The 18,833-nt window shown below is 35.1% G+C and overlaps 1 protein-coding gene across 1 annotated transcript; it reads left to right on the top strand.

The window, feature by feature from the left end:
* The first annotated feature begins 5,595 nt into the window (after positions 1 to 5,595).
* Positions 5,596 to 14,592, top strand: LOC107780098 (non-canonical heme oxygenase HOZ, chloroplastic-like). The gene is made up of 12 exons (XM_016600618.2): positions 5,596 to 5,953; positions 6,096 to 6,149; positions 6,235 to 6,321; positions 8,988 to 9,086; positions 9,433 to 9,528; positions 9,624 to 9,689; positions 9,789 to 9,879; positions 10,235 to 10,302; positions 10,393 to 10,458; positions 11,179 to 11,229; positions 11,531 to 11,595; positions 14,344 to 14,592. The coding sequence occupies exons 1-12, from the start codon at positions 5,714 to 5,716 to the stop codon at positions 14,390 to 14,392; spliced, it is 1,032 nt and encodes a 343-aa protein (XP_016456104.1). The 5' UTR covers positions 5,596 to 5,713; the 3' UTR covers positions 14,393 to 14,592.
* The last annotated feature ends 4,241 nt before the right edge of the window (positions 14,593 to 18,833 follow it).

Raw genomic sequence — 18,833 nt, 5'->3', positions numbered from 1 at the left:
TGTTTACCTTGATCTTCACGAACTAACACAATACTTACCGCTAATTCGGAGACAGCAAGGTAGATGAGTAATCTTTCCCTAACTTTTGGTTTTGCGAGCAACGACGGATTTGATAAGTATGTCTTCAAATTTTTGAGTGCCTGTTGACATTCCTCAGTCCATTCGAACTGATCTTGCCTTTTAAGAGCTGAAAAAGAATTTAAAGCATTTTTCTGATGATTTGGAAATGAATCTCCCCAAGGTTGCAATTCTTCATGTCGACCTCTGCACTTCTTTTTTACTTATAAGCATGTCAGGGATCTCTTCAATGGCTTTAATCTGTGCGGGATTCACTTCAATACCATGCTTAGAAACAAGAAAACCCAAAAATTTACCTGATGCAACACCGAATGCACATTTCTCAGGATTTAATTTCATATTGAATTTTCGCAAGATCTTAAACGTATCAGACAAGTGTGATATATGATCCCCTGAATGTTGAGTTTTAACGAGCATATCGTCTATATAGACCTCCATAGTTTCTCCCAAATGTTCTTGAAACATTTTGGTCACTAGTCTTTGATATGTTGCACCAGCATTTTTGAGATCAAAAGGTATTACTTTATAACAGTAAGTCCCCCTATCTGTTATAAATGAAGTTTTTTCTTCATCTATAGGATCCATTTTGATCTGGTTGTATCCTGAATACGCATCTAAAAAGCTTAACAATTCATGTCCTGCAGTAGCATCAATTAGTTGATCTATATGTGGTAATGAAAAAGAATCTTTAGGACAAGCTTTGTTAAGGTCTGTGTAATCTACACAAACTCGCCATTTACCATTCTTTTTCGGTACCACAACAGTATTGGCTAACCAATTAGGATACTTTACCTCCCAGATAGACCCAATTTTTAGTAATTTTTGGACCTCATCTTGAATCACCTAATTTTTGAAAGTTCCTTGCTTTCTCTTCTTTTGTTTGACAGGCGGATATGATGTGTCTTCATTTAATTTGTGAGTCATTACCTCCGGTGGTATCCCTGTCATATCAGAATGGGACCAAGTAAAACAATCCACGTTAGTTTTCAAAAATTCAATCAACTTACCTTTCATGTCCTGGCTTAGATTGGCCCCTATATAGACTTTCCTTTCAGGCCATTGTGTGGATAACACTACAACCTCTAGTTCTTCAATTGTTGTTTTGATATTTTCGTTTTCCTCTGGTTCTTGAATGACATCAGGCCTTGAGTCCACATCTGTTCGCCCTTGTTCAGTTGAGGTTTGCGTTGTGGTACCCTCAACTGAATTCTGTAACTGCTATTTTTCTTCATTTCTCGTACTTGAATCTGCTACAGAGTTGATGCTCCTGGATGTCTGTTGATCCCCACGGATTTGACATATTCCCCATGGTGATGGAAATTTAATTAATTGGTGTAAGGTCGACGGAACGACATCCATCTCGTGGATCCATGGTCTCCCGAGAATCATATTGTAAGCCATCTCCATATCTACCACCTGAAACTTTGTATCTTTGACAACTCCTTCTGCGAATGTAGTAAGTATTACCTACCCTTTCGTCACGACGCTGGAATTGTCAAATCCAGACAAAGTATGCGCCTTTGGTATTAATTTATCTTCAGCTTGCATCTCGCGTAGTACTCTTAGCAGAATAATGTTCACGAAACTACCTGGATTAATCAAAACTCGTTTCACATTAGTATCATGTACAAGTAGAGATATTACCAGTGCATCGTTATGTGGAGATAATATGCCATCCGCATCTGCATCATCAAACATAATACTTTCTTCCTCTAAGACATGTCGCACCCGATTCCCGTGGATAATTGTGACTTTGGAAACTTTATTGGTTGTTGTGTACGTCACATCATTGATGTCTTCACCTCCGCTTATAACATTAATGGTCATTTTGGGAAAAGGTGGTTTAGGGGGCTCCTGCCTATTCTTACCTTTCTCACTGAATAATTCGGTGAGATACCCTTATTTTACTAGGTGATCAACTTCGCCTTGTAGCAACCTACAGTCTGCCGTTTTATGACTATGATCGTTGTGGAATTCGCACTAGTGATTAGGATTGCGCCTGTTTGGATTCGATCTCATTTCTTTTGGCCACCGCACCTTGTCACCCATGCTTCTCAAAACAGCTACGAGCTCGAAAGTGCTCACATTAAAATTATAACCGCCGAATCTTGCCTTCAAGTTTCTATCATCATCCCGCGACTCTCGCGTGTTTCGATCATTCCCAAATCTTGATGATGAGCCCGACTCTCTATTCCTCGATCTATGATCGTACCTTGAATTGTCCTGTTTTGATCGTGAATCTTTTCCCGCTGGGCCCATATATGGTTCGTACCTATTTTTACCGGACCTTTTTTCGATTTTCGCCCGTCTCGAACTTACCTTTTCCTCTTTTTGAGACCGTAAGATAGTATCTTCTTCTATCCTTAGCTTTGCGCTATACCTATAGTAAACGTCATTCCACGTTGTTGCTGGGAATTCACGAAGACTTTCCTTGAGTCGCCTCGTGGCTTCTGAGTTTTTTTCATTCAAATTACTAGTGAAGGCTATAGCTGCCCAATTGTCTGGTACACGCGGTAACATCATTCTTTCACGCTGGAACCTATCCACGAACTCTCTAAGCAACTCTGAGTTCCCTTGCTTGATTTTGAAAATATCTTCCATTCTTTTTTTGACTTTTTGAGCTCCCGAATATGAGTTGATAAATGAATCTGCAAGCTCAACAAAAGAATTTATGGAATTTTCGGGTAAAAGAGAATATCATATTAATGCTCCCTTAGTGAGTGTTTCACCGAATTTTTTGACCAATACTGATTCAATTTCTTGTTTGGTCAAGTCGTTGCCCTTTACGCCTGTTGTGAATGCAGTCACGTGGTCTCGTGGATCAGTTGTTCCATCGTATTTTAAAATATCGGGCATTTTGAATTTCTTTGGAATTGGGAAGGGAGCAACACTTGGCTTCCAAGGTTGTTGTGAATATTTATCCATATCTATCCCTTTGATTACGGGCGGTACTCCAGGTATTTGCTCTATGCGGTCACTTTGCTCCTTGAGCTGTTTCTGCAATGTTAGTACTAAATTTTGTAAATCAGAATTGACTAAGTTACCTGGTTCTCCTTCTCGTGACTCGCTGGGGATTCCACCACTACCTGAATTAGCAAGCCCAGAACGAGGGTTCTCCAAAGTGTTGTTATTTGGAGTGGGTATTGGTGGTGCAACAGGCAACTGGCTGACAAAGGCCTCAAGAGCTTTATTGACCTGTTGAGCGATTAGCTTTTGCAAAGCTTCATTGATAGCTTCCTCATTTTCAAATTGAACGTTTCCATTTGCATGAGATCCATCAGGAGTGCCTTCTCGAGACCGCCGAGGGGAGATTTGGGGAGAAGGGATCGGGGTGTGATCATCTTGTGGATTCCCCTGTAGTTGATAGTTTCCTTGGGTGTTATCATTAATGTTTGACATGGTTGATGCAACAAAAAGGGTTAGGTTAAGAAAGAATAGATTATCAGATTTCCGGCAACGGAACCAATTTATTTAACTAAAAGTTGAACTTCGGTCAAAGCTTTAATTTAGAAGAACTCGAGTTACTGATAATCAGAAATGAATAAAGGAATTTGATTTTGCTAACAATAAGATAGACAGAAGAAAATAAAGTAAACCAGTATATTCAGATGATTTCTCGTGTCCTTACAAATGACCAGTTTTCTCCTTTTTATAGCTATCTCCAAGATATACGTTTTGCCTTTGTCATAATCAGGCCATTATAGACAATTAAATGCATTAAATGTTACGTTACATAATCATTGTAATTTAATACAGATTCTCTAATGTTTTTAGTATTTAGTGCTTATTAAATATTGTATTTGTACTCTCTTGTGCTGTCAGATTCATTCTCCTTAATTTGCGGATTTAAATATGTATGAGCGTCAAATCTTTTGAGTAACTGCTCGCGCCTCTACTTGTGCCTCTGCTCGTATCTGTTGTAACTCGTGTCTCTTTGCTAATGACTATTCTTTGACTAGCCTTCGTGTCATGACATGTCATTTTTCAATCAGTTCAATATATATAAACTCAATTTTTCCCTATTGCGGTTGGAATCCCAATAAGACGTGGTCATATAATCATCATTACTAACTTGAGCTCGGATGTAATGCATTTTCGTACGGTTGTTCTCTTCGTGAATACAATTCAGGGCTAAATTAAATTGTTGAGTTGCACTATGTGATATTGATGTAGCACAGCTTCTTGTCCCTTTAAATCCAGGCGCCGCTTGCATATCATTTGATTGTTGTGATTTTGATTGTAACACTCATTTGGCTTATTCGAGTATACGAACTCTTCTTCCAACGCCCAAGTCCTACTCATTGCTCTAAAATATTTCCAGGATAGAATGAAGTTTTCGATTTAATTGAAATAACTAGTTCTATTCAGACATAGCTAAATGATTGCGATGTTTGTTTGGTAGACTCTTTACTCTTTATATATATATATATATATATATATTCTTCTACCGATAATGAATTCAACTATTATGCTAATGAAGACATTACTGCAGAGATTGAAGAAGGAGACGAGCCTTCTGGTATTCCTTTAAAAATGCAAGGCAAGTCTTCTACTAATAAGGAGACATGGTGTGATATATTTAAAAATTATTTTTATTTTACGCTCAATGTCGTCTTTTAAGTTTGACACTCAGAATCATCTTGTTACAACTACCATGACTATACATAATTTCATCTGACGACTTCTTCTACAGATAAGGAATTCAACTATTATGCTAATGAAGACATTACTGTATAGATTGAGGAAGGAGATGAGCTTTCTGGTATTCCTTTAGAAATGCAAAACAAGTCTTCTACTAATATGAATGCGTTGTGTGATAGAATTAGACATGAAATTATTGAGAAATATTATCATGTGTGAGTGGCTTTTTTTATTAGTTCATAGCGGATTATCAATATATAGTAAAATGTGGAATAGACTTTTACTTCATACCGAATGATGACGATACGTAATTATACTAGATATATTATATGTTTTAGCATAACTATATATGTTATATTGATTTAAATCTTTAATATGTATGTTTACTTTATGTTTTATATTTTAATTAAATAAAATAAAAAATATTAAAGTTTTTTACGATAAATATTTAAATTTATTTTTCTCTTTAAAATAATTATAAGACCCTGATACTATTCTTTTTGATAATTTAATATTTAAAAATACTTTTTAAAAAGATTGGCAAACATAATTTGTTTATCAAATATTGCAAAAAGTAAATGAATTGGCTATCCACAGTTTCAAAAGTACTATTGGAAAAGTACTTTTAAAAATTTTTTTACTTTAAAGTAAAAATTTAAGTGTTTGCCTAAACGGGCTCTTAGTTTGAGAGAGTTTTTGAGTAAAAATTTCTTTTTTTAAATTTTTTTTTCAAAAGTACGTTTGACTAAACGGGCTCTTAGTTTGATATAGTTTTTGAGTAAAAATTTCATCCACTTACAAAATTTTAATTATTTTTCAATTAAAACTTCAACTTTTCAAATAAATTTATGTAAAAAAGGTAGGTAATAATTTGGCACAAGTCAGCTGCACCCTGCATCTCACGTCTAATATCTCGCGGGTGAGCACTGAGCCACCATTACTGCACCAAAGAAACCGAAAAGTTTGGAGAGCGAGCCAGAGTTGAGTGTCAAAGATGAAGACTCTTCTAGTAGCTCCACCTCTACGCACCTGCTCCTCCCTTTCCCCATTTTCACGCTTTCTTTATTCTGGTTCTAGTACAAGTAATAATCACAACAATTACAAAAATAATGGTACCCATAATTACCTTTCTCCTTCCCTTCGTTTTCCATCTAAGCCCTTTTTCTCACTAACCTCAACTGTTCCTCGTCTTCCTTTTCTTGCCATGTCTTCTTCCACCCAAACCCCTTCTCAGGTACTTCTTTTTTTTTTCCCTCTCTTCTCTGGGTTTTTGTCAAGATTTAATTTTTTTTTTATCAATTTTCAGTTTTATAAAGATTTTGTTGATTAATTTTATTGACTTTGAAGATTGTTTTGAATTTATTTGTTTTGTTCAGAGTGTGTCATCTGGTGATGAAGTTAATATCTTTCAGTTGATTCAAGCTCATCAGGTATCAAGATTTATCTTTTAATAGGTTTTATGTTTAGGCATAGAGGAATCAAGGGGTTAATTGGGAATTTTTATATATGTTGCAGGAAAAGGCTGCTAGGCTGTCTCCTATTGAAGAAGTTAGAACAGTTCTTGATTACAGCCTCCGCGGTGTGCTTTCTACTTTCTCTCAGGTTCACTTTTTTTTTTTTTTCTTATCATTCTTGGTTTTAGATTAACATGGGAAAAATGCAATCTTTTTTCTTCTGTTGTTGGTGAATGACGGTATTATAATGCATTGGTTTTTATCAATATTTAAGAATATAAATAAATACTATTCAATCCATTCCTAGTCAAATTAAATTCGCCTATCAAAAAGTTTATAGCGTTGACATGGATAAAATCTTTTACTGTAATAATTTTCTGATACATCTCCCGTATGTATGAAAGTTACTAATTTTTTGGGAGGTTAAATATCTAGAACAAAAAATCCTCATTTTTTTCCCAATAAATAATTTTTGGCTTTGTCCATATTTTTGTGGAGAAGGAGATTGTAGAAGAAGAAATAATATGCACATAGCTGTAGACATAAATTTAGAGTGGAACAGTAAAAAAAGAAAAACGTACCAGTAGTAGTCTAAAATTTGTTGCGTCTTGGTGTTTGTCTCAAATTCAATTAGAACACCCTATTTTGAATAGTATAATTTTAATCGGTTTTGAAGTCCTAAATCTTACGACCTAATCCCTACATAGTTTAAATAAGGAAAATTTAATAACTAAAACTTTAGTTGATCTTAAAATCATAAATATTAGAAAAATAATTAAATGACTATTTTGTCTAGTATGAAATTAATTTGTAAAGGGTAAAAAAAAAAGGCGATAGGGAAATAATTAAAATGACTCTTTTGAGTTTTGTCCCGTGTGACAATTTTTTTATTTTTAAAGGGTAAAAAAAGGCGAACGACATTTCGCCAAGGGGCTTCGTGCTTTTAATATAGTATAGATAGACTTGTACTTAGGGGCTGGGACAGAGATTGCACATATACTCTCGTGTCAATCACATGTAGTAGTATGTTACAGATTGCGGTTGATCTTAGAATATGATCTGTGTTGTCCTCTAGATATGGTAATCCATTTGATGATGCCAAATACATGATTAGAACATAAGGAAGAATCTGTTTTCCTTTATTTAAAACTTATATTAAGACTTAGATTTTTAAACTGTCACCCACAAGTAGGGGTCCATACTACATTGGAAATGATTTCATATCAAAGACCAAGGAGTGGTGACAAGTATAAGGTATCGCTTTTGCAGTTTTACCTGCATGTATTATCTTAAAGTGAGAGAGAACAAGTACTCAGGAATTGTGACAAGTATAAGGTATCGCTTTTGGGTTCTGGATCATATGGAAAGATTTATTCAAACTGGCCTAGTTTATGAAAAATTTATGATACAAAGTGATGAATTTGGAACATACGAGAGAAATATCCCAGTTTTACCTGACAGTCTATAGTTACACATATACTTTCATCTCTTTGGGTTCTAGTTAAATTGACCCAATTTTGTGAAAACTTGATGATATAAAAAATGACGAATGTGTTACGTATGTAAGAAACATCCAATGTGCTACCCGACATACAATCATTTTGTTACGTACACTTTCTAGTATTATGCAGAGTAAATAAATGAACTATGAACTGGTACCTGGAACCTACATGATGCTTATGATTTGATGGCACAACTATGATATGAAGGAAGTTCTTGACAAAAGTGTTCGGTCAGAGGCGGATCCAGAATTTGATAACTACAAGTGCTACTATCTTTAATATAAACCTACCACTAGTGAAGGAGATTGAATTAAGGTGTACATTTAATCGGTTCGATCCGTTTTGAATTAATTCGGGTTAGGTTGGTTCAATCTTTTTGAATTAATTCGATTCGATTTACACGATTTGGTATATAAATATATACGTGATCACCAAACCATATAAGTTTTGTCCATTTCATTTTAGTTCTCTCGATCCAAATCCTACTGAATAATGTGAATGAAAAACATAAAATAGAATAAAATTTAGCAATTAGCAAAGACACCCTTTCAATCTACATGTAACTAGATTAATATTATATTTATTGATTCCATCATTCTAAAAAAATTTGAAAATCAAAAAAGATAATATCACTGATGGATGAAAAAGAGAAAATTATTAAAATCACATTCATACGAATTTTTGAATGTCTATAAAAAGAAAAAGGAAGAAAATATATAATTTAAATAAGTAATAAAAATGGATTGCATAAAGAGAAAGGAAGTATCAAGATGAAGAAATAAAATAAATTAAGAATGAAGCCAAAAGAAAAGAAATAAAAGAAAGAAAAAGGAATGAGGGAGCAAGTAGGGACAAGGATAAATATATAGGGAGTCTCGATCCAAGGTCTTGCGCTTGGAATTTCAGCACTTCAATCATGGCACCCAACAGTTATTTTATGACTTGGGTGCCACCTCTTAAATATATCAACTTTTTTGTGTGAAATACCAATACACATGAAATATTATCCGAGTGTCCGGGTGCCGTGCCACTCCCAATGCCCTACATAGATATGCCCTTGTGTTCGGTGGCCATCTTGGGCCCATTCCATCATCTTTCTTTCTATCAAACTTTGCAAGTGCATGAAATGAAACTGGAGAACATATTGAGCCATTATCTGAATGTTTATTTTTTGATCAGTGATCTGAATGTTATGTACTCGTTGCTCCATAATTTCACAGTTAACAGTCATTTCAGAAAAAGTTTCAAACTTTACAATGGAATTTTTATTACAAGACGCCCGTATTCCGACAATGCTTTCTATCATGTGCAGAAGTATGAAGGCTATCCTTCAGGTTCCATGGTTGATTTTGCATGTGATGCCGATGGATCTCCAATATTAGCAGTTAGCGACTTGGCAGTTCACACCAAGGTTCATTTGATCATCTCTGGTGGTTAGAAGTTGTGCTTAAATTTCTGCAGTTACTGAAGTGGAATGATAGAAACTTTATTCTACAAATCTCTGGTCTCCTTATATTTTGGTTTGTTTATTAAGTTTGGATTTCAATTCTAAGCCTATCCAAGATATTGTTTTGAATTTGTAAAAAGAAACAAAAATGCTGACATCAATGTTCTCTTTTCTATGTCAATATATCACTGATTATCCTGAAAATGTTGAGACTCTATGTGCCATTCTTCCTGTATTTATATATTTTTATGCTTTTCCATTCTCATTTTCAGAACTGGGGTTTTGATTTGAACCTCGGTGATTAGTGCAGGACCTATTAGCTAATTCCAAATGCTCATTGCTTGTTGCAAGGGATCCTGAAGATAGGACTGACTTAGTAATAACAGTGCATGGTGATGCTGTTCCTGTAAGTCGTCAGTTCTAGAGAAATTTCTTTCTATGAGCTCTTTCTTCATGTGCCAGGAAATTCATGTCAATTTATTCTTTTGATGGATATCATAGGTACCAAAAACAGAGAAAGAAGGTATTCGAGCTGCATATTTGGCTAGGCATCCCGAGGCATTTTGGGTAACCTTAGTCACCTCTTTCTAGACTGTGGCGTTGCACATTTCACATAGATGTCCCTTTTTCTGTCCATCCCGTGTAATTAGCTGAACCTTTGTGAAGGTTGACTTCGGTGACTTCCAATTCATGCGCATTGAACCCAGAATTGTACGTTACGTATCAGGCGTTGCAACCGCTATATTGGGATCTGGAGGTTTGTGTTGACTACTGACGTCGCCTCCTTTTTGTTACTACTGTCTCTCCCCTATTCCACATAGCATTCTGCCGTTCTCCCCCTAGCCCCACAATTGATATTTGATTCGGGGCCTCTTATTACATCCCTTCGACCATATGGGCTGAAGAAGAGCTGGTAAAACATACATCTGATTTGCTAATGCTAATTTGTCAAATCCCATTAGATTTCCATGTTCCCCCTGCGCAGTATTCAAGGAAATGCGAGACAGTGACAAAATTGTGAACTACTAATATTTGGCTTTTCTTTTTGTTGCTTTGGGGTGCAATATTTATGTTTCTTTCTTGCACTAATTGTCTCTCTTGAATGCTCACAGAATTTAGCAAAGAGGAGTTTAGAACAGCAAAAATAGATCCAATATACCAATTCTCAAAGCCAATCACGGTATAGAAATGCTAATGTTCATTGTCTACTTTATGTGCTTTCTTCTTTATAAATGGTAATTTCTTTTCATTCCTTTAATTTTCTTGTCAGTCACATATGAATAAAGATCATGCTGAGGATACCAAGCTAATTGTGCGGCACTCAACATCGGTTCCGGTAATGTTTGGGACTTTTTTATATTTATTCTCCAATGATGCTCAACTACCAGAGACCTGGGAAAAGTTTTTTATACCAGGAACTTATGATGAAATCCACAAAAAAAAAAGTTAATTAAATACAGAGCCAACAGCACAAGATTAGATTTTTCACTTGGAAATGCAAAGATGCATTACTCCACTTATCACTGGACAGCCTGGGAGAATTTTTAATATCAGAATACTTATGGATTCCAAACTAGTTTTGCCTAATTAACAAATGACTAGAGCTAACACCCAAAAGATTGCGTTTTCTAAATGGATTGGAAATGCTTGGATGCATTATTCCACCAAGGCTATGATAACCTATGTTGCTCGGACTCTCCAAAAATATCTTCGGGTGCATGTCGGATCCTCCTAAAGTAGTGGATTTTTTGGAGGATCCGGCACGGGTGCGGCAGTATTTTGGAGAGTCCGTGCGACATAGCTGATAACTTGTTTGTCCAGCATCTGATTAACATAACATTTAGCTTGCCCCAAAAATGAGGTATGCCCGTGTACCGAAATTTTAGGTGCTGTAGGGCCTTTAAGGATTTGGTGCCTGGATATGATGCATGATTTTTGTCGCACTTGCAGTCCATTGAAAGTTCAGATACATCTAGTGACGATTAATTTAGTGTTACTGGACATAAGGCGTAAGGCATTCACTCCTAAAATAAGAACTTTTGAATTTGTTGTTCAGGTGGACTTTGCGTACATGTTGGATGTAGACAGTCTTGGTATTAATGTCAAGGTGAGGCTTCTGTTACCATCTCCAATGTTATTTATGTCAGGTCTGTTTTAATTTTTCCTATAAATATTTTGATCCCTTATATTTAAGTAGTGGAGAAGCCTGTGCTATAAGATTCTACGACTGTGTCTGTTTCAAAATATGTAAATTGCAACTCAATCCTTTTTTAGAAAGTTGGCTGTAAATGTCAGAAATGCCTATTTGAGGAAGTGCAGAGGTCTCTTTTCTTTTGCTAAGACATTTGGTATTTGTTGTTCAAGTATGGACGTGAAATATATAGTTATACTATGATTTTTAATTTCAGGCTGGCTACCAAAAGAACACTTTCAAGCTTCGAGTTCCATTCCCCAGACGTGCTGTAGACAGAAAGTAAGTCCAGAAAGCTCTATCACAAAATTTTGTAGTCAGTCTGTGAGTGTATAATTCACATAGATCGCCTTTTCTGCTTCCTTTTCTCTTCCCCTTATCTGATGTAATATGTCTATTTTGTTAAATTTTATTTGTTGCTCTTGTTTTCTTTGGATTGGGTTCTAATGTCTTAACTAATGTGTTCTTGGGAAAAATAGTACTTTGAGGACACATGTAGGATTGAGACGTTCTCCAGAAAGTTGGAACCACTTTGAGCTTGTTCATAAGACATGCTATTTCACTCTTGAAGAATGTCAAGATATTAAAAAAAGTATTTGTCCATGATTTGTGACCCACTACGGTGATATTTCTAACAGAACTCCTGGTAATGAGAGCGTTAAAATCACTCTGGTGGATGTGAAATAAACCTTTCACCTTAGGAGCTCAAAGAAGTAATGATCTATTATCAAGGCATGGTAGTCTCCTCTTCCTGTAGATAATTCTTTTTATTGATTGTATGGATTCTTTTAGCTGCAACATTGTTTATATTTAGTTCTGCGGCATTGGGTTGTCAGCTTGATAGTTTTTTGGATAGTGGATTTATCCTTAAGATATACTCCGTTCCAATAAACCAGACTTAATCGCCATGCCCTATTATCAAGAGTAAGGTGTTTGAATAAATTCTCGTAACTGATTTGAATATGAAAATTTCAAATATGAAAGGTAGAACAATTAGTTTGTAAGATGTCAATAAAGTTTGAAATATATATATAAAATTGTAATAGTTTATAGTATTAGTTTTAGTTGTTGGATCAAAAGGAAAGGTCACTTTTAATGGGATGGAGGGACTATGAAACTAATGTCCAAAATAATCTCTGTATTGGAAAGAGGAATAATGTTTAATGATCACGAATCTCAGTATTGGAAAGAGAAATAATGTTTAATGATCATGAATTAGCAATTACACAAGTGTTAAACAAACTACGAATTTATGTTCTCAAGGTTAGGCCAGTGTTGTGAAGAGCATGAAGCGAGAAAAAGCGACAAGCCCCTTTTTGCTTAAAGCGAGAAGCGAAGCGCTCGCTTTTATGAAGTGAAGCGGAATTTATAAAAAAATATTAAAATAAATATTGTATAGGCAATGAAGAAGAAGAAGAGGAGAATGACAATAAAACAAATATTGCATAGACAACTAAGAATAAATGATATGAAAGAAATGGCAGTATAACTGAAACAAAAATGGGCAGCATTTCGTTGCAATTTACCACTGAAACAGTGAAAGAAAATGAAGAAGAAGAAGAGGAGATGAGAAAAAGAAGAACTGAAGGGGAAAAAAATTTTGCCAGCATTTCGCTGCTATTTGGACACTGAAATAGTGAAAGAAAAAGAAAAAGGAGGAAGAGGAGGAGGAGAAAGAAATCACATACCTGAGACCAAACTTGATGATCTTGAAGTTAAAAAAAGAGAGCTTTTTTTAATTAATTAACGTTGGCAGCCAGTTATAAAGAGAAACACTCGCTATTGTCGCTTTGTTCGCTTCCTTGCTTCTCGCTTTTTTAGGGGAAGCGATAGCTTTTGTGTACCTGATACGCTTCAGATCAGAGAAGCGCCAGATGCCTCGCTTCGCATCGCTTCTCGCTTTAAGCGAGGAAGCAGTCGTTTTTTAACAACACTGGGTTAGGCAGACCAGAAATGAGGATGCTGAGATGGATGTGCGGACACACTAGGATGGATAAGATTAGGAATGAGGATATTCGGGAGTGGGTGGGCGTGGCTCCCTTGGATGATAAGATGCGGGAAGCGAGACTTAGATGGATCGGGCACGTGCGGAGTAGGAGCGTAGATGCTCCGGTTAGGAGATGTGAGCGATTGGCTCTGGCAGGTACGAAAAGAGGTAGAGGGCGGCCTAAGAAGTGTTGGGGCGAGATGATCAAGCAGGACATGGCGCGACTTCGGATTTTCGAGGACATAGTCCTTGATAGGAAGGTGTGGAGGTCGAGCATTAGGGTTGTAGGTTAGGGGGTAGTCGAGTGTTTCTTCTCGTTATGCCGGCTAGTCTGATAGTGTTTTGTCTAGGACTGCTAGTGGTTTTTGTTGTGTTTCACATTTTTACTGTCTTTTATGATGCTGATGCTATTTTTTTGGTTTCTGTTGGTGTTACGGATCTATTGTCTCTGAGCCGAGGATCTCCTGGAAATAGTCTTTCTATCCCTGCGGGGTAGGGGCAGTGGCGGAGCCAGAATTATTCCTAAGGGGAGTCAAAATATAAATAAGTAAGCAGATGAAAAAGTTAAGGGGAGTCAACACATAATAAATATACATAAAAGTAAAATATTTAATCTATCAACATGGTATAATTTTCCGATGAAGGGGTGTCAATTGACTCCCCTTGCCAATGAGTGGCTCCGTCACAGGGTAAGGGTAAGGTCTGCATACACTCTACCCTCCCCAGACCTCACTAGTGAGATCCTATTGGGTTGTTGTAAGGTTAGGCAGACCAATTTGCATTATAATCTAATTGCATAAATGAGCATAGAGCCTAGGTTAAAAGCGGATGTTTGTTTGGGAAATTTTCTCAGATCATTCAGGAGCCCCATTTGACTTAAAGAAAGATATTCAGTTTCTCCTAGGTCATTATCTCTCTCGTTGCTTTTGTTATAGACACTGTTTTCTTAAATTGAGGTCCTAAAAAAAGGGTAATTCTGTCTGCTATATCTTGACATGTCTACCGTGTTTCCAAAATAAATCTTCCCTATATAAAATTTGCAGGGATGTGAAGACACTTATTGTTGAAATGCTTCAGGCTGCCAGGAGTTAGGCTCACTGATCGCAATTCCCATTCCAGCTTCATGTTTGTGTTGAAAACTCTATATCATGTAAATATATTATATACAAAGAGTTTTGTGGAATGCTTGTTTTAGAATGAGATTTTAAGATTCATAATCATATATGTTGCTATCTGATAGCAAACCAAGTCATTTTAGTGATCTTCATCTGGCTTTGCTGTGGTTTCTTAAATTTCTCCCTGATATACATAATACATATCATAATCTGTTTGGGGCGTATAATGCAGGCACTGCATGCCCTATGTGTCCATCCTTATAACAGCTGTTGTAATACTCTCCACTCCTCGTTTTGCCTATCTTCTTCAACTTGTCTTCCATTTTTTCTCATCTTTAGCTTCCTATTTTAGATTAGTTATGTCGCAAGCGTCACAAAATTCACACGGTTCTATAGAACACGGTCTTTGCGGCTGTGAAGAGTACCATAAGTTGAAGAGTTGATAAAAATTTCGGTCGAAAATTTTGAGTTGTAAACTTCCAAAAGTACATTTTCTGTAGTAAATAGTAATATATACCTATGCTACGTGTTATTGAAATTACATTTTATATGTTGTAGGATAATGGGGCTTGCGATTATTTTAGGTGGCATGATGAGCCACTAATAAGCCGAACACCACGGTGTTGTCGCTATAGTTTAACCTCAAAGAAGCCGAAGAAGGTAGAGATTTTCTTAAAACATTATTGAAAGAGTTGGAATAACAAAGAGAACTCTATGAGAGATGTCATCTGAAAAGAACTATTGAATGGAGATGAAAAGTAAAGTAATCGTCTAAAGCTGATAGTATGTGACTTTACTAATGTTGTGTGTTATTTAGAAATAGTGCATTGTTGAATTGATTTATCCGTGTTATTCTATGTATTATGACATCATCACCCATCATTAGTTATCGATCATATATTAGGCTTTATTTTATAAATAAATATGACGTGTTATGCGACTATATGGTATACATTAATTTTGATAATTTTATTAGCTTCCATATTAAATTAAACTATCAACTACAAAATCATAGAAATTCTACTAATTAATAGGATAGGCGCACCCAATATCCTCATCTGAAAGATAATCTTTGTTTGCTAGAACATTTCTCCTTCCTCCTAATGTCAAAATTTCTACTAGTAGATGCCACTTTTCCTCTACCAACTTAAGCATGTAGAATCGTCCACATCTTAATAACATTCGATTGTTCTTTTTTCTTATCCTCAACCTTGCATGATTCTCGATCCGTTCGAGGCATGATTGAGAATTTTGAGTAACTGAATATGAAAATCTTCCAATCACTTTTAGATTCATCGCACGCCTACTAACATCCATTTTCTTACATAATAAAGAGACCAGTGTATGGTATCCATTGAAGGTGCAACTTAATGCTAGTTGCTGGAAAACGATAAAGGTGCAACTTAATCTAGTTGCTGGAGAACAATATTATGCAGTGAATTATTCTTCAAAACAATCTCACTGCCCCAGTATAATGCAACTCTAGTTCCTCATTCATCCGTCGTTGAAAGATTTAGGAAAAATGATAGATGAAGAACAAAGACAAATTTGTATCAGATTAGTGGAAGATATTTTTTCATGAAATGAAAATCGGTTGAAGTAGATGATGCATGAACAATTAGCCAAATATCGGATACGTGACATTAGTACCATATAGCGCATTAAATTTACGTGGTAGCACGATTATCAGGCGCATCTGTCTTAAAAAAATTAAAAAACACAGCTACGAAAAGGACACCATAGCTCATACAATATCTGCGTTATACACCCCAAAGGTGACCTAACGCCTATTGAGGTTGGACGTTAGGCCATGAGGGTATACCGCAGGCACCATATGTGGTGAAATTAAAAATAGCTAGATTTACAGCTGGTCGTTCAAAAATAGCCCAATTTCAAAAGTAATCAAAATTTAACCACTTTTTATGTAAAGATAAATCCGAGCGAAAACATTTCAAAACCCGAAAAATACGCCAGTATATTATGCTGGAGTTACAACATAAGTATACTTGAACTCCAACATATTATACTGGAGTTCCAGGATAAGTATGTTGGAACTCCAGCATAATATGATGGACTCCCAGCATAAGTACACTAGAACTCCAGCATAATATACTGGAGTTTGGAGCACCAGTGCTCCAGTCTCCAATATATTATACTGGAGCCAGCAAAGTATACCGGTCCAGCATAATATGCTGGAGTTCATACACAGGTGCACCGAACTCCAGTATATTATGCTGGACCGGTCTTTATTGCAGCAAAATAGTGGCTATTTTTTATTGACTTGGTAAACGCTGACTATTTTTGAATGACCAGTCCGAAAACTGGTTATACCGTGCTATTTTACCACTATATGCGCTATACCTACTCTTATTTCTTTCCCCATTAATTTGATTCTTCGAGTTGTTTTTTCACGTACTTTGGTTCTAAATATTAAAAATGGAAAAAGGCTAAATATACCCCTCTACTTTCAAATATTGTTTACATGTACCCTTCGTTATACTATTGGGCTATCCATACTCTTACCGTCATACTTTGGAACAAAAATATCCCTATTGTCATACTTTGAAACAAAAATACCCCTATTTTGGATGGAGTGCTACGTGGAAACACCAGATTAAAACGACCCATTTCTTTTTTTTACTCGATCCGTTTTTAAAAAAACCCACAACCCAACCACTATTTTCATTTTTTTCCAGTTTTTTTTAAATTTCAGTTTTTAAAAAACGAAAATATTTTGTTAAAAAAAACAAAAAAAAAATTGTTTTCCCAGTTTTTACAAAACAAAATTCTTTTAAAAAACTGAAAAAATGAAAAAAAAATATTTTGTTGAAAATAATGTTTTCAGTTTTTAAAAAACGAAAATATTTTGTTAAAAATCGAAAATATTTTTTTTCTTCTGTTTTATCTCTTTTTATCCCCATATTTATACACATTAATTTTGCTATATTACCCAAAATTACCCCCCCCCCCCCACACCCACCACTCTTTTCCTTCTTTTTCGTTTCGTATGTTAAATAAAATTTCATATACCTTATAAAAAAATCCTTTATTTATAGAACCCAAAGAAGCTAAAACCCTTTACAAAAAAAAAATTCAGTTTATAACAAAATATTTTCGTTTTTCAAAAATTGAAAACATTATTTTCAACAAAATATTTTCATTTTTGAAAAATATTTTTCATTTTTTCAATTTTTAAAAGAATTTTGTTTTGTAAAAACTGGAAAAACAAATTTGTAAAAATAGATTTTTTTGTTTTGTTTTTTAACAAAATATTTTTGTTTCTCAAAAACTGAAATTTTTAAAAAAATTGGAAAAAAATGAAAATAGGGGTTGGGTTGTGGGTTTTTTTTAAAACGGATCGAGTAAAAAAAAAAGAAATGGGTCGTTTTAATCTGGTGTTGCCACGTGGCACTCCATCCAAAATAGGGATATTTTTGTTTCAAAGTATGACAATAGGGGTATTGTTGTTCCAAAATATGACGGTAGGGGTATGAATAGCCCAATAGTATAACGAAGGGTACAGGTAAACAATATTTCAAAGTAGAGGGGTATATTTAGTCCTTTGCCGTATTAAAAAACTCACCCGCACAAACCAAGGTAGGTTTGCAAAACCAGGAATTATTCAAAATGCGTTAACAACTCTCGTTGTGAATTTAACCTTGACTTTTTTTATCATTTTTTTTTATGATCGAGAAATTTATAGTGAGTGTATTATCTAATAGATTTTATTTAAAAAGGAGTAGTGTATATTGAAACTGAATATTCTTATTTGATCCTTCTTTTAGTGTTAGAATTGTTTGTGAGCTAAATGGTGTTTCGGTAAGTTTATAACCTATAAGTAAGCATCAATCTGCTTATTAGAGGGGTCAATATTGGCCGAGCCAGATTAGCCCAGCCCACGTAGACCTCAGGAATTGACAGGCTGGGCTAGTCCACCATTTTGATGAGCCTTATAATGATCAGATCATTCCAATTTTATGTAGGTCGCGGGCCCCCACGGGCCGTCCTGTTATTTTTTAAAATATAATTTTATATTTTTTCTTTAAGTTCTAACCTAAAAAAAATAAATATTTAAAAGTTAAAAAAAATATCTTATTGGAATACATTCGCAAAACTTAATAACTACTAGTCTTAAGGTACGCGCGTTGCGCGTGTATTTTATCTTAATAAATATAAAACTTTGAAAAGTTAAATAAATATTATATTAAATTTTTTGTTTGAGTTTAAAATTAATATTAACAAAAGTGTAAGTTTCTAAAAATAATGATTGTTGATTCTATTTAGCTAACTCAATAAAGTAAGAAACTCCACTTATAAGTCCTTAATCATCTCATTCAAAAAGACTTATCAAAGACAGTCTTTTTTTCTCACGACCAAAATGCAATTGTTTTATTTTCTTAACCAATAAGAAATACAAC

This window comes from Nicotiana tabacum, chromosome 6 (genome assembly GCF_000715075.1).
Source record: "Nicotiana tabacum cultivar K326 chromosome 6, ASM71507v2, whole genome shotgun sequence".
Lineage (NCBI taxonomy): Eukaryota > Viridiplantae > Streptophyta > Magnoliopsida > Solanales > Solanaceae > Nicotiana > Nicotiana tabacum.
Note: the sequence above shows the minus strand (reverse complement) of the source record. Positions and strands in the feature narration are given on the sequence as shown.